We start from the raw sequence: 16,455 nt of genomic DNA, 5'->3' as shown, positions 1-16,455 counted from the left end.
TTTAGTTTAGATAAGTAAAAACTTAGGCTATGCTGTAAAGATTGTTTCAGTTAAACAAGTAAGTAGTAACTACACAGTCTGATATTAAACTTGTTGAATAAATTTTGTTTCTCACTTGAAAAACCATTATGGTAGTCTTAAAATGGGGCAGGGAGTTAGCCGAGGGATGAAGTTAGAGCCGTGCATGGTTGACTTTGCATGAAAAGGGCTATTGAATGTGTTTGCCTTGAAAAGGGTATTGTATATTAAATCTGTGGTATATGAAAACTTCAGGTATCAGAGAAACAGGATGGAACAAAGAGAGTGTTGGAGATTTCACAGGAAAAGTTTAATGCTGATGGGAAAACTAAAGAAGGTATTCTGAGTGTTTGTGTAATATGCTTAGTATTAGAGATGCACTGGGAATTTGTATAAAATCATGTTTCAACATTACTTGTTGCCACATTTACTTGGGTTGGTTTTCCTACCCAGGTATCCATCACAGCCTAAAAAAAGAGGGCACTTTTTAAAATCTGGAAAGTCATGTGACCTAAACTGTGTTGATTAGGATTTAATGCTAACCGAACAGATATACAAAATAAACCATCATAATTGCACCATCAGCAGAGTATTTCTTTCAAAGTCATCAGTGAATTTACAAAGTCATTTTTTGATCTTTCCTAAAAGAAACAATAAATTTATAAAAATTAATTTGCCAGTTATATATAAAATGTTTACCAACTTTAATAGTAGTTTTCTCTCTGTACAGGAGAGAGCACTCAATGGTTGGTTCCCATCACAGTGTGCACATCAGAGAGTCCAGAGAAACCAGTCAAGATAGTATTACTGGAGGAAGCCAAAATGACTATTGAACTAGATGATGTTAAACCAGAAACATGGGTCAAGGTAAGTTTTAAATCAGAAACATGGGTCAAGCTAAGTTTTAAATCAGAATCATGGGTCAAGCTAAGTTTTAAATCCGAATCATGGGTCAAGCTAAGTTTTAAATCAGAATCATGGGTCAAAGTAAGTTTTAAATCAGAAACATGGGTCAAAGTAAGTTTTAAATCAGAATCATGGGTCAAAGTAAGTTTTAAATCAGAATCATGGGTCAAAGTAAGTTTTAAATCAGAATCATGGGTCAGGCTAAGTTTTCAACCAGAGACATCGGTCAGGATAAGTTTTAAATCACAAACATTGGTCAGGGTCAGTTTTAAGCCAGAAACATGGGTCAAGGTCAGTTTTAAATCAGAAAAAAATTGGTCAGGGTCAGTTTTAAACCAGAAACATGGGTCAAGGTCAGTTTTAAACCAGAAACATGGGTCAAGGTAAGTTTTAAATCAGAAACATGGGTGAGGGTCAGTTTTAAACCAGAAACATTGGTCTAAGGTAAGTTTTAAACCAGAAACATTGGCCAGGGTAGTGTATAAACTAGAAACATGTGTCAGTGTAAGTTATAATGCAGAAACATGGGTCAAAATAAGTTTATAGCTAAAAACATGGGTCAAGGTAAATATATTAATAGAAACATTGGTCAAGGTAAATTTATTACTAGAAACATAGGTCAAAGTAAGTTATAAACCAGAAACATGGGTCAACAAAATTTATTACTAGAAACATGAGTCAAGGTAAGTTTGAAACCAGAAGTATGGGTCATAGTTTGTTATAAATGAAACATGTAGCACGGCAAATTATAAACCAGAAACAGGGGTCAAAGTAAGTTGTTCAAATTAGTCTGCTTCAATAAATTAGTTTTAACTAATGCAATTTGAGATATCCTTCATGTACAATTGTATTTTTAGCTCACCTGTCACATAGGTGAGCTTTTGTGATCACCCTTCGTCCGTCGTCCGTCGTCAGGCCGTGCGTCCGTCAACAATTTCTTGTCTGCACGATAGTGGTTTCATTTATGATTTTATTTTAACCAAACTTGCACACAATTTGTATCACCATAAGATCTCGGTTCCTTTCTTGAACTGGCCAGATCCCATGATGGGTTCCAGAGTTATAGCCCCTGAAAGGGCCAAAATTAGCTATTTTGACCTTGTCTGCACAATAGCAGCTTTATTTATGATTTGATTTTTACCAAACTGGCAAACAACTTGTATCACCGTAAGATCTTGGTTCCTTTTTTGAACTGGCCAGATTCCTTTATGCGTTCCAGAGTTATGGCCCCTAAAAGGGTCAAAATTAGCTATTTTGACCTTGTCTGCACAATAGCAGCTTCATTTATGATTTGAATTTAATCAAACTTGCACAAAACTTGTGTCACCATAAGATCTCGGTTCCTTTCTTGAACCAGCCAGATCCTATAATGGGTTCCAGAGTTATGGCCCCTGAAAGGGCCAAAATTAGCTATTTTGACCTTGTTTGCACAATAGCAGCTTCATTTATGATTTGATTTTAACCAAACGTGCACACAACTTGTATCACCACAAGATCTTGGTTCCTTTCTTGAACTGGCCAGATTCCTTCATGGGTTCCAGAGTTAGGGCCCCTTAAAGGTCCAAAATTGGCTATTTTGGCTTTTGCAGCCATATAGAGACTTCATTTATGGTTTTATTTGATACAAACTTCCAAAATATTTTCAACAACAATAAATCTTGGATTCCATGACAAATCAGATCCAATCATAGGTTCCAGAGTTATTTTATATCTGATTATCTCCCCTGATTGTAATCAAAATGGATTTATATCAGTAAGTACTTATAGGACTTATTTGAAATTTCATTATTGTCATTAGTTGGACTGAGCCAATCAGGGTAGATAACTATGGACTGATTTTATGTCAAATTACCTCCCTTTATTTCAAATTAAAATGGGTATATCTCTGTAACTAATGAAGATACTGATCTGAAATTTCATTTCTGTCAACAGATTTATTTGGCAGATCCTTCTTTTGTTCACTTACAGTAATTTTTTTAATTACTTCCCTTTAACATTACTATAAATAGCTTATTTTTAGTAACTTTTTTATTATTGGCCATAGGGAAAAACCGAGACCACTTTTCTGTGGTACAACATGGATGGTACCTCCAATTTTTAGGTGTATTTTGACATATCTGTACCTTGTAAAATTTTTTTTTTTTTTTTGGTTAAATTTCTTCCCTTTGTTGTTCCTGTTCTTTGGACTTAGATATTTTTTCTGAGGACCTTCTTGTCCTCAAGTGCAATGATAACAGGTGAGCGATATAGGGCCATTATGGCCCTCTTGTCAACATTAAGCATGGGTATGTTTGCACAGGCAAACTCGGTGAAATCTCCTGTTTTACATGAATCTGTTTTGGCCTGTTTTGTTAAGAAATATTTAAAACTATCCGACTAATTTCTGTTTTTCTTTTACAGTTGAATGCAGGTTCAGTTGGAGTATATCGAGTACAGTATTCGTCAGAGATGTTGGATCGTTTTGTGCCGGCTGTAAGGGACAAAGCCCTCTCATCCAGGGATAGACTTGGTCTACAAAATGACCTGTTTGCTCTGGTAAGTAGGATCTTTCGTGAAATTGCTGCTTTTCTTTAGGAAAAACTGTTCATACATGTAGTGGCTGCATTGATCCAAGAAATTAAATGCACAGGTAAAAAGGTAATCTAAAATTGATTTTCCCGATTGAAACAACCATTTTTTGCTGGAAATATGAGAAATGTTGAAGTCATAAAAACCTGAAAATGGTACTAAAGTATTGCAAAAGTAACAGTAAGGTAATTGGAAGTGCGAATGAATTTCAAGTATTTTGCCTTTATACTTATCAGGGTTGACAAAAATCCGGGTTTTAAGCATATTGCCCAGCCCAGTGGGTAATACTGGGAAAACCCGGGTTTTACTGGGCAATAGTGGTCAATACTGGGCAGTATAATTTTAAGTTCAAACTTCAATATATATTTGAACATTAGTTGACTAACAGCCCATATAGTGATAGCAGTGACACCTGCATGCCTAGAATATCTGTAAAAATCTATTGAATAGTCATTATTATGATGATGATTGAACAATTATTGAGCAAGATTAGGGGATTAAAGTTAGAAGTGTGAACAACTTAAATCTAGTCATTTTACTCATGAAAATCAGTTTAAACCACATTGTCATTTCTATCATATAACCATAAAACCTAAAGACGCTGTGTGGAATTGTTCTAATGTTACTGTAGATGATTAAAAAAAGATTGCAAAATGTAAAGACTGTGGCACTGTGGTTAGTGCCAAAATTGAGAGTCTAAAAAGGTCATAGACTGAAAGGTTATACTAAGTCAATTGAAAGGGTGTTTTCAAATTTTGGTATTATTCCGACAAAACTCAGAAACAGACTTGGGATTGAAAAAACTGCAAAACTTATATTCAGTTAGTGAGTTACAGAATGCTTCATGATAAAGAACTAGACTGGTAGACTATCATATATGTTAAGCAAAATCTAGGTATGACCTAGCAAGACCTGACTAAAAATGTTGAAAGGTGTTTACTTAAAAAATATTTTGTTGTGTAAAAAACCATAATTTTGTTTATGAAACTGTTCTGTCAGCTACCTATCACTTCACCAATGGTTTCAAAGTAAGTAAAACTTAATGTAAGAATTAGCTTAAATTTTATAACATAGAAACTCAATTGTTTTGTTAAAAAAGAAATAGAAAAACTTCTTATTGCCCAGTATTGCCCACTTCATTCATTTTTAGGAGTATTGCCCAACCCGGGTTTTCCCGGGCGGTAGTCGCCAACCCTGATACTTATGCAGTGAAATGATAATATGTTTTTAAACCCTATTCCAGAGTTTATCACTTGCTTTTTTGAACTGTCTGTGGTATTTTTCAGGTCATCAGTGATTATAACATTTTGCTAAGTTCTGTAGATTAGATAATATTCATGCTGTGGAAAAATTATTTGATTGATTCAGTTTTATTGATTAATTTATTGATTGATCGATCGATCGACTTTTCAGGCAAGAGCAGGACTGGCATCATCTGTGGATGTGCTTAAAGTTGCTGAGGGCTATGTGAATGAGGACAATTACACTGTATGGTCAGACCTGACGATGAACTTGTCCACAATATCAAACATGATACAGTACACAGATGCTGAGGAGGCCTATAAACAGTTTGCTAGATCTCTGTATGGACCAGTGGCTAAAAAACTGGGCTGGGAGAGTAAGCCAGATGAAGGTAAAAATGTAGATTAATTAATATTGAAAAAGGTCTTCAGGAAACAAAACTGTGGGTTTTTTATGCCCCCGAAGGGAGGCATATAGTTTTTGAACCGTCTGTCGGTCTGTCAGTCTGTCGGTCTGTCCGCAATTTTCGTGTCCGGTCCATATCTTTGTCATCGATGGATGGATTTTCAAATAACTTGGCATGAATGTGTACCACAGTAAGACGACGTGTCGCGCGCAAGAGCCGGGTCCGTAACTCAAAGGTCAAGGTCACACTTAGACATTAAAGGATAGTGCATTGATGGGCGTGTCCGGTCCATATCTTTGTCATCAATGGATGGATTTTCAAATAACTTGGCATGAATGTGTACCACAGAAAGACGATGTGTGGCGCGCAAGAGCCAGGTCCGTAGCTCAATGGTCAAGGTCACACATAGACATTAAAGGATAGTGCATTGATGGGCGTGTCCTGTCCATATCTTTGTCATCGATGGATGGATTTTCAAATAACTTGGCATGAATGTGTACCACAGTAAGAAGACGTCTCGCGCGCAAGACCCGGGTCCGTAGCTCAGAGGTCAAGGTCACACTTAGACGTTAAGGATAGTGCATTGATGGGCGTGTCCGGTCCATATTTTTGTCATCGATGGATGGATTTTCAAATAACTTGGCATGAATGTGTACCACAGTAAGACGACATGTCGTGCGCAAGACCCAGGTTCGTAGCTCAAAGGTCAAGGTCACACTTTGACGTTAAAGGATAGTGCATTGATGGGCGTGTCCGGTCCATATCTTTGTCATCGATGGATGGATTTTCAAATAACTTGGCATGAATGTGTACCACAGTAAGACGACGTGTCACACGTAAGACCCAGGTCCGTAGCTCAAAGGTCAAGGTCACAGACGTTAAAGGTCATTTTTCATGATAATGCATTGATGGGCATGTCCGGTCCATATCTTTCTCATTCATGCATGAATTTTAAAATAACTATGCATGAATGTGTGATACAGTAAGACGACGTGTCGCGCGCAAGACCCAGCTCTGTAGGTCAAAGGTCCTAAACTCTAACATCGGCCATAACTATTCATTCAAAGTGCCATCGGGGGCATGTGTCATCCTATGGAGACAGCTCTTGTTTCTTTCATATTTAGCTTGAAATTTTTCAACATGTTCGTTTCCATCAAGTTTGGCATAATGTGTATGTGATGTGGAAAAATGGTAAAGTGACTGAAAGTGAGTGTTTGTTATTGGTAATAAAAGCAGGAAAAAATGTTGATTTTTTTTCATTATTTCAAAACCTAAATTCAGTGGTTACTCCCTTCTGCACAATATTTGGTGGTTTATTTGAATGTTTTACAAAGATCAATTCATACATATTTGTCAGTAAGTTTATTCCATTGGTAATTTTTTACAAAACATGCATTTAATGGATTTTTAAAGGAAAAGAAATCACCTGAAATGTGTGAATAAGTCACTTTCAAGAATTACAAAAAAATCCCAACTAAAACAAGTATTACTTAGTTCTTACTTTCCTTTGTAGATATACTTTATATTCATGGTTTAAGCCAAAATGTCTGTTTAGTTGCATATTTGGTAAGTCCATTTGAAATTTAAAAATATTATTAAATGGACTTTGGCTTTTGTTGGGTAAGAATTTCATGGGTTACTGTGAAATCATTCATATTTGTTGGGGATTAATTTTCGTGGTTCAGTCAGTCCACAAAAATTTAATCCCTACAAACAAGTAAAATTCCCATTCATTTGATGTTCAAAAGTTGAAATCCATGAATTCATATCCCCACGAAATTGCAGTTTTGACCAAATCCACAAAATTTCATGCCCAAGAAATTAAATTACAGTAAGCCAATTTATAACTGGATATCATGTTTGTTGCACAAGAACTTTGTAGCCAATGCTGCCTGTGACTGCCTCGGTTGCATGGTGTTAGAGCGCCTGCTTCTAGTGTGGGAGATCGTAAGTTCGATCCTTGGCCATGTCATACCAAAGACGTAAAAGACGGTACTAGTAGCTTCTTCGCTTGGCACTCAGCATTAAAAGGATAGTGCTAGGACTGGTCAGACCGGTGTCAGTATAATGTGACTGGGTGAGATATTCCAGTGAGGCAGCACTATAAAGTTGGGCATTATGCTGACTGCTACAAGTAGACGACTGAAAAATTGTTGAAAAAGACGTTAAACCCAAACACACACACACAGCCCAGTGTCAGTGTAATGTGACTGGATGGGGTATTATGTCACATGTCTACCGCATGATATTTCCGTGAGGAATTAATATAAAGTTGGACATTGTGTTCACTGCAACAAGTAGACACTGTTGTCTATATGACTGAAAAACTGTTGAGAAAAAAACACTAAATCCAAACACACGCATTGTCTGTTGATAATATGCGACGCTACATAAAGCTTACCTTTACCTTTTACCTTTACCATGAAATGCAAGAAACTTGAAAGTATATTAATCAGTGATTTCACTGGTATTTGCAAATTATCCAGGTGTGTTGACAGCAATGTTACGTGACCTAGTGTTGTTGGTAATGGGTCGAAGCGGTGACCCTGACACAATTGCCGAGGCTACCAAACGATTTGAAGCTCACTGTGAAGGAAAATGTACAATCCCAGCAGATCTCCGGGCAACTGTAAGTAACTTTACCTTTATTTAGATTTGTTGAATGTGAAAGTTACAAAGGGATTCAGTTAAAATAATGGATGAAATAATTCATTTCTGATTATTCATGATACACAGTGTACAAGACCCAAATTTCATATTGGAAAATATAAAAAATATCTGCATACCACGTAACAGTTAACTTAAAATTAAAGTATTTGTTTGTGTTAGCTGTGCTATGAATAAGGTTTAAAGTGATGCAAGCTTGATATATATGTTTATCTGCACATGGTCAGAATTCAACCTGAAATTTGCAGTAGAATGAAATCTTCTGTATATTTTTTTTCACTAATTGAATAAGGAGACTTTGATCAAATTATTTATTGCATTATTTGTCACATATTCCCCAGACTTAACCTTTACCCTGCTAAATTACTAAAATGGACAGTTCCATCTTTCAGTTTTGGCAGTACCATTTTATTTATTTGAAGGGGTGTTCACTGAAAATTTACTGACTGAATAGGGAACAATGCAGACCATGATCAGCCTGCATGGATATTCAGGCTGATCTTTGTCTGCACTGGTCGAAAAGACAGAATCAGTTGCTGACAGCAGACTAAAGGTTAATGTACTCAGAAAGTTTATAAAGCAATATATTTGGAACTCAAATGTTCAGTTTGCACTTTTGGGTTTTCTTGTTTTTTCAGGTATACGCAACAGTATTAACAAACGGAAATGAAGAAACATACAATAAAATGCTCAAGGTAAGTAGATTTATGAATCTTATTTCACTAGCTGTTTTTTGATACATAAGGGGTCTCAATAGTGGAGAGGTTGTCACTGGCTTCTAATCACTCCCCCCTCACAGATGTGAGTGAGAAACCTTGCATAGGTTAGATGTAGAATTCTTTCATTTGCGAAAGTCTGGTGATGATCCAGATGATTTGCAGTATTCAGCTTTTTGCCTGTGCTTAAAAAATTGTGCCAGGATGGAACCCTGCTATATTCCTGAAATTGACTGGACCATCATTCAATTTGGGCAGTACCACTTATTATTTGTAACGGTGTTCACTGAAAATTTACTGACCAAATAGCGACCAGTGCATATCATGATCTTGGTCTGCACAAAGTTTTGTTGTACAGGCAGAATCACTTGCCGCTAGCAGGCTTAAAGTTAAATCCAACAAAACAAATTATTTATGCATTTTGTGATCACCCTGTGTCCGTCGTCATCTGTCCGTCGTCAACAATTTGACTGTTAACACTCTAGAGGTCACAATTTTGGCCCAATTTTAATGAAACTTGGTCAGAATGTTATTCTCAATAAAATCTTGGACGAGTTCGATATTGGGTCATCTGGGATCAAAAACTAGGTCACCAGGTCAAATCAAAGGAAATGCTTGTTAACGCACTAGAGGTCACACTTTTGGCCCAATCTTATTGAAACTTGGTCAGAATGTTACCCTCAATAAAATCTTGGACGAGTTCGATATTGGGTCATCTGGGGTCAGAAACTAGGTCACCAGTTCAAATCAAAGGAAAAGCTTTTTAACATTGTAGAGGTCACATTTATGACTGTATCTTCATGAAACCTGGTCAAAATGTTAATCTTGGTGATCTCAAGGTCCGTTTTGATTCTGGGTCATGTAGGGTCAAAAACTAGGTCACTAGGTCAAATCAAAGGAAAAGCTAGTTAACACTCTAGAGGCCACATTTATGACCATATCTTAATGAAACTTGGTCAGAATGTTAATCTTGATGATCCATAGGTCAAGTTTGAATCTGGGTCAGGTGGGGTCAAAAACTAGGTCACCAGGTTAAATCAAAGGAAAAGCTTGTTAACACTCTAGAGGTCACAATTTTGGTCCAGTCTTAATGAAACTTGGTCAGAATGTTACCCTCAATCTTGGACGAGATTGATATTGGGTCATCTGGGGTTAAAAACTAGGTCACTAGGTCAAATCAAAGGAAAAGCTTGTTAACACTGTAGTGGCCACATTTATGACCATATCTTAATGAAACTTGGTCAGAATGTTAATCTTGATGATCTTTAGGTAAGCTTGTTAACACTCTAGAGGCCACATTTATGGCAGTATCTTCATGAAACTTAATCAGAATGTTAATTTTGATGATCTTAAGGTCAAGTTTGAATCTGGGTCATGTGGGGGCAAAAACTAGGTCACCGGGTCAAATCAGAGGAAAAGCTAGTTAACACTTTAGAGGCTACATATATGACCATATCTTAATGAAACTTGGTTAGAATGTTTATCTTCTTGATCTTTAGGTCAATAGGTCAGGTGAGTGATACAGGGCCTTCATGGCCCTCTTGTTTATGGAAATCTAGGAGAAAAAGTAATTCAGAATTTTGGGATCATGTCTTGCACTCGGTCTTGGAATCAGAAATTTACTGAAAAAAAAATGTTTATGATTGTCCATCTTAAACTTGAATAAAACGAATGCATAGGGACATAGGAAATTGGTTTCTCCTTGTCTGGCTTGAGCAGTTGATATCTGTAGTCCCTCACTGTTACCTTTATATTTTCTGTGTTTGAATTGCTCAGATTCTTGGATTACTCAAATGTTTTATCTCATCCTCTTTTATCTTCAAGCAGTCAGTGATTTAGTTTGATACATTCTGAATAACTTGTATATTTTTACAGCTGTATGACAGTACGGACCTACAGGAGGAGAAGGTCAGGATCAGTAGACTGCTGGGTAAGGTGAAAACTGAAAGCCTCATCAAAAGAACACTGGAGTTTGCCATGTCTGTAAGTCTGACATATGGTTTCTTTCTCATGCCTTGTAAGTTAACATTTGTTCCAATGTCATGTCTAAAAATAAGAATTAATCTAATGACTGAGTATTGTAAAAAATCGGGTACCTCTTCAGAACATGTTAATTCTTTCATGAAGGAATTATATCAAGTTTACCTATACCAAAAATTATGCTGGGACATTTTTCCCCACCGTTTGATTTATACTTATTAATAATTAAAGTTGGTAGTAGTGAACCACACTTAAATCATCTTCTGGGAATAAACTTAACTGATATGAGGTTTAAAGTCATCGCCAAAGAGAGGTTTGAAGCCATGACCTCTGTGTTTAATGGCAGCCACCTTAACCACTATACTGTTACTTAATCTTAGCTAGAATAACCTCTTACTTTAGTTTGTATATTTTTGTTATATTTAGAAAGTCCATAAACCTTTTTACATTGTTGGAAGGTATTAACAGAATTTTTTAATTCAATACATGAAGATAATGTACCTAAATCAGAAATAAATTGTCTTGCTTATTTTCAGTACTAATTAGATTTGTCCTATAGCAACAAAAGTATAAACCTTTGACATGTAAGTGACAAAAATTTCATGTAGGGTTGAATTTCACCTTAACATACTTAAGGTAGTTCTGCATGTCTATTAAACAGGAAGCAGTGGCATAAATGTATTTATCCTAGGTTTAAAAGAATCAAGAATTTACTATATTGAAAAGTTATTGAAGTGTTGGCTGCACCATTATTTTTCATGCTATTTTCAGTGGTATATAGTCGAGTTGACTAGTCATTTAATAAGCCATTCGAGGTTGTCTGCATTGCTTAACACAACACATACACTACTTACATATATACAAACTGGATAAATGACACTATCCAAATAACGTAGAATAAAGCCTGGACCCAATAAACAGAAACAGAAGTGGGGCCTCCTTGGCCAAGTGGTTAAGGTCGCTGACTTCAAATCACTTGCCCCTCATCAATGTGGGTTCGAGCCTCACTCGGGGCGTTGAATTCTTCATGTGAGGAAGCCATCCAGCTGGCTTACGGAAAGTCGATGGTTCTACCCAGGTGCCCGCTCGTGATGAAATAATGCACGGAGGGGCACCTGGGGTCTTCCTCCACCATTAAAGCTGGAAAGTCGCCATATGACCTATCATGTGTCGGTGCAACGTTAAATCAAACAAAAATAAAAATCAATATACAGAAATGAAAATTGGCAATCTGTGGGTAACTTTATTGAAATAAAGGTGAAATAATTCCAAAAAAATTCCTAAAATTAGTGTTTAAAGTGTAACCCTATTAATCATAGGATATCAAAGATCAAAATACTGTAAAACCATTTAATTTCGTGGTTTTTGTCAAAACTGCAATTTCGTGAAGATATAAATTCGTGGATTTCAACTTTTGAACATAAAATGAATGGGAATATACTTGTTCATTGGGATTAAATTTCGAGGATTGATTCAACCACGAAATCCACGAAAGTTAGACCCCACAAATATTAGTGATTTCACAGTATAGAATATTTCTTAGCTATGATTAGCTCACTTCGAAAATTTTCTCAAATTAAAGTCAAACTTCAATGGCTCAAACTCGGATAATTCAAATACCTTCCTTTAGCCAGACTTACTGTTAGTTCCCAGGAAATGCCTGAATAAGTTATATAGCTCGATTGCTTGAAAATGTCAATTACAGTAAAATAACTGTTTATTTACAGGACAAAGTAAGGTCCCAGGACACAGTGTTTGTAATAGCTGGAGTGACGGGATCCAAACTAGGAAGGGATATGGGTTGGACATTTGTTAAACAGAACTGGGACGCTTTACACAAAAGATACCAGGGAGGGTTCTTGTTGTCAAGGATTACAAAGGTAATACGAGAAACTGGTGTAAATTATCCCAAACAGTGATTTGTTATTGAATAAAATCATTGTTCGAAAGTGAGAGTGATGCAGTAATGTGCATTTAATGATACTAGTTTTATTAAGGAGGAAATGGCTGTGTGAGAAATAATATTTTGCTTTTTTACATGTTACCAAGAATTATTATGTACATCTTTGAGATGCTTCCAAATACATGAGCCGCGACATGAGAAAACCAGTGTAGGGCATTTACAGCCAGCATGGATCCTGACCAGCCTGCACATCCGTGCTGTCTGGTCAGGATCCATGCTGCTTGCTAACAGTTTCTCTGATTGCAGTAGGCTTTGAAAGCGAACAGCATGGATCCTGACCAGACTGCACAAATGCAAATGCACTATTATTGGTTTTCTCATGGTGTGGCTCATTCGTCTGTTTTGTGTGGTTTTCTTCACCAGCACACCACTATGACAATAGATGCTATGATGTAATAACTGTGGCGTACAAAGTGATTTTGTTGCACAGTAGCACAGTTTTGACCTTTGTTTGTAGAAAAAAACATTAACTATATTGTTTATAATGTTTTAAATTACAGGTAAAAAGACTATATCTACAGCATGTAACCTTACAGTAACAGGAAATTTTATACAGGACTCTTAAATCCCTGGTCAATAGTTTTCATCGACAAAAATTTTGTGGTAATAAGAAAAACAGAGAGCTGGCTTTCAGTTTCAAACAAAGTACCTTTTTTTGATTCTACTCTTATACATCAGATTTGTTACACAAGTTGTTTGTTTTCTTGCAGTGTATGACAGAACATTTCGTCACAGAAGATAAAGCAAAAGAAATTGAGGTTAGTATTTGAACCGCGCCATAAGAAAACCAACATAGTGCATTTGCGAACTAGATCAGCCTGCACATCCGCGCAGTCTGGTCAGGATCCATGCTGGTCGCAAACGCACTATGTTGGTTTTGTCATGGAGCAGCTCATTTTTTTCAGGTTTTTTGTGTTATTTGTAGATATTTTTGGAACTATTAAATCTTTTTTTTATGAATGAAATAGGATTCAATAGCTTTTGTTTAGATTATACAAAGTGAATGGAGAGCTCTCTTAACTGTCCTGGTGTCCATGTCGTCACCTTTGTTAAAGTTTTAATGCACTTTCAAGTTATCCTTTTTATTACTTTATAGCTTTGCTTAAAACTTTAAAAAACTGTTTCGCACCCCCACCTGCAGCATATGATACAAGAGGCTATAACCCTGTTACCAGTATTTAAGCATGGAAATTTTTGTCAATCTCTAATTCTTCTTAATATATGGTGCTTAAAACTACATGCAACAGTTGGGGAGAAATATTTGAATTTCACCATGTTTATTTCCACCAAGTTTGGTATGGAAGTGGTAGAGGTAGTTAAAAAGACAAGAAGACTATTGATTTGAGCCACGCCATGAGAAAACCAACTTTGTGCATTTGCGACCAGTCTGGTCAGGATCCATGCTGTTTGCTAACAGTTTCTCTAATTGCAAAAGGCTTTGAAAAGGAATGCACAGGCTGGTCTGGATCCATGCTGGTCGCAAAATTAATGCACTATATTGGTTTTCTCATGGTGTTGCTCATTTTCATTATGATTTTTTTATGCCTTGCAATGGTTTACACATTTCTACACAATATTTTTGGTTATTTATTAGGATACAGTGAAGAATTTATATGTCAATAATTTTGCAGCACTAATCATTTTCATTGTTCACATGTTAAATGGATTATTGAGAAAAACAACTTTTTGCCGAAAATATGTGAATAAGTTGCAGTAAAATTTGTTGACGTTTTGACATCTCAAAATGAATCCTCTGTTACGTTATCTTCAGGAGTTTTTCAAAGCCAACCCAGCCCCAGCAGCAGAGAGGAGCATACAACAGGCTGTTGAAAATGTCCGATTGAACGCTCAATGGATGAAGAACCAGTCCGAGAAAGTGACCAGCTTCTTAAAGGAGCGTCCATCTGCCTGACTGCAGTGTGACCAGTCTGGCTCTAAACTGTAAAAACGTTGCCATTTTACTAATATATAGATATTTACACATCTAAGAGTGTGTTTTCGATGAGAGAGGACCAATTGCTTGTGATTTTTGAAAAGAGTGGACCCATTACCTTTAATTACAAAAAAACTGACTTAATACATAAAAATATGTATGTGATCAGCTGGCAATACAATTGTTACTGACAACAATTTTTTAAGTTGATATAAAATGACTTCTTGTTTCTTTACTGATAAATTCCTTTTGCGTAGTTACATTTGTAGAACATACAATATATAAACTTAATCCAAAAAAGAAAATACTCAGTTGCCTTAAATTTTTATGTGCAATTCATTGTGGTATAGAATTATTTATTTTTAGGAACCTTAGCATTAAAATCAAAAAACTTTATACTGTATAACATATATCTACAATTACTTACAGTTGAACCTGTCTTAGTAGCCACCTGTCTCAAGAGGCCACTTAGTTTAAGCAGTCTATCACTTAAGTAACAAAATTGAATTTGTTTTAATTTCATCTTGTCTTGAGCAGTCACTTGTGTTAAACAGCCGGCAAAGAAAGTGAACAATTCTGACTGCTTAAGGCAGGTGGCGGTTTAAGACAAGTTGAAAGAAAAAGTCTTACTTTGGAGCTTGACTAACTGCAGATTTGTCTGCATGCTGTTTCTCCTACTTACTGCTGGATTATTGTCTAGGGGATTTTCACTTTACACAAAGAAAAACCATTTTCTTAGACTACCTGAATACACGTGTATATTAAAACTCCACATCTCAGTTCTATATTCAGTTGATGAAAATCTTTTATGTGTTGCATATATTCAGAGCGTTTTGATTTTTCTGATTTTTCTACATTATTCAGAAATTAACACTTTTTTATTACTATTTATCACTTAGGCCACCTTTAAGAAAATTTGTTGAATGTGCTCAAATTGAACCACCAAAATGGCACTACACAAATGTATATATACTTGTGCAGGTTTTATTTTTTCTACTATAGATATTTAGCTTTCTGTTCAGTTCCTTTTTGTTGTTATACCCTCTGTCAATTGTATTTAAGGCTTGATTAGTAAAGTAAGTTTTGTGAAAAAATGATTGCGCCCGAAAATGAGTTCAGTTAACTGTGGAAGTACTGTCATTTTCTGTATTGACTCGAGTCTGGAAACAAAATCACCCTCCTACCGTCCATCCTCAAAATATCTGTGTGGCACAACAAATGTTTTGTTTTTTTTAAGATTGGCCTTATGTATTAATTGTTGCAACCATTTCCATAAAATGGCAGTGAAAATGGTAGTTTTCTTTCTTAATGTAGTGTTTTGTGTTAATGGTAACAGGGTTAGAGTTTTCTTACAAGGTTAGATTGTTAGGTATTTTTTTAACGTTTTCTATATATATTTTCACCTGTAAAAATTTAGAATTACTAATAATCGACAATTCTACTAATTTTCAGTTTTTACAATGAATTAATTTTTGGGTATATGAAAGATTATGCCTTTTGTAATGAATGGTAGAGAAATCACCACCCTTAATGAATTTGGAAAGAATCATCTTGCTGGAATGTATTTTAAAAAATCTGAAAAGTCTGTGAGTGGTTAGTCACTCTAAATGTCATCATCTAAAAGTGCTACCTGTAATTTATTAACTTGATATAAAATAAAATTAATGAAAGATGTAGTCTTTGTCATATATATGAAGACAATCCATTTTAGCTTGACTATACGAAGTATGGAGAGCTGTTCGACGTGACCAGGCGTCCTTCCACGTCAGAACCTTGGCACTTTCTCTTTATCAAAGTAATTATGTCTCCCACCACACAGTGATGTGGGAGACATATTGATTTACTCCAGTCTGTGTGTCAGTCTGTCACAAAGCTTGTCCGCACTCTTTAAGTCGAACATTTCTCATCCGATCTTCACCAAACTTGAGCAAAATGTGTTTGACCATAAGACCTCGGCCAAGTTCGATAACTAGCCAAATCCTCCCAGGCACTTGTGAATTATGGCCCTTGAATTACTGATTGGGTCCACTCATCAAGCCACAGAGAGCAACTAGAC

At 36.0% G+C, this 16,455-nt stretch overlaps 1 protein-coding gene across 1 annotated transcript in view; it reads left to right on the top strand.

The window, feature by feature from the left end:
- Positions 1 to 16,071, top strand: part of LOC123539487 (puromycin-sensitive aminopeptidase-like) — a 42,799-nt gene extending 26,728 nt beyond the window's left edge. Inside the window, exons 11-20 of the mRNA XM_045324130.2 lie at positions 274 to 355; positions 749 to 885; positions 3,325 to 3,459; positions 4,906 to 5,125; positions 7,627 to 7,769; positions 8,446 to 8,502; positions 10,399 to 10,506; positions 12,231 to 12,383; positions 13,177 to 13,224; positions 14,238 to 16,071. Coding sequence (XP_045180065.2) covers positions 274 to 355; positions 749 to 885; positions 3,325 to 3,459; positions 4,906 to 5,125; positions 7,627 to 7,769; positions 8,446 to 8,502; positions 10,399 to 10,506; positions 12,231 to 12,383; positions 13,177 to 13,224; positions 14,238 to 14,378 — 1,224 coding nt within the window. The 3' untranslated portion in view covers positions 14,379 to 16,071. The remainder of the gene's footprint in view (positions 1 to 273; positions 356 to 748; positions 886 to 3,324; positions 3,460 to 4,905; positions 5,126 to 7,626; positions 7,770 to 8,445; positions 8,503 to 10,398; positions 10,507 to 12,230; positions 12,384 to 13,176; positions 13,225 to 14,237) is intronic.
- The last annotated feature ends 384 nt before the right edge of the window (positions 16,072 to 16,455 follow it).

Source organism: Mercenaria mercenaria, chromosome 18, assembly GCF_021730395.1.
Source record: "Mercenaria mercenaria strain notata chromosome 18, MADL_Memer_1, whole genome shotgun sequence".
In the NCBI taxonomy this organism is placed as follows: domain Eukaryota; kingdom Metazoa; phylum Mollusca; class Bivalvia; order Venerida; family Veneridae; genus Mercenaria; species Mercenaria mercenaria.
Note: the sequence above shows the minus strand (reverse complement) of the source record. Positions and strands in the feature narration are given on the sequence as shown.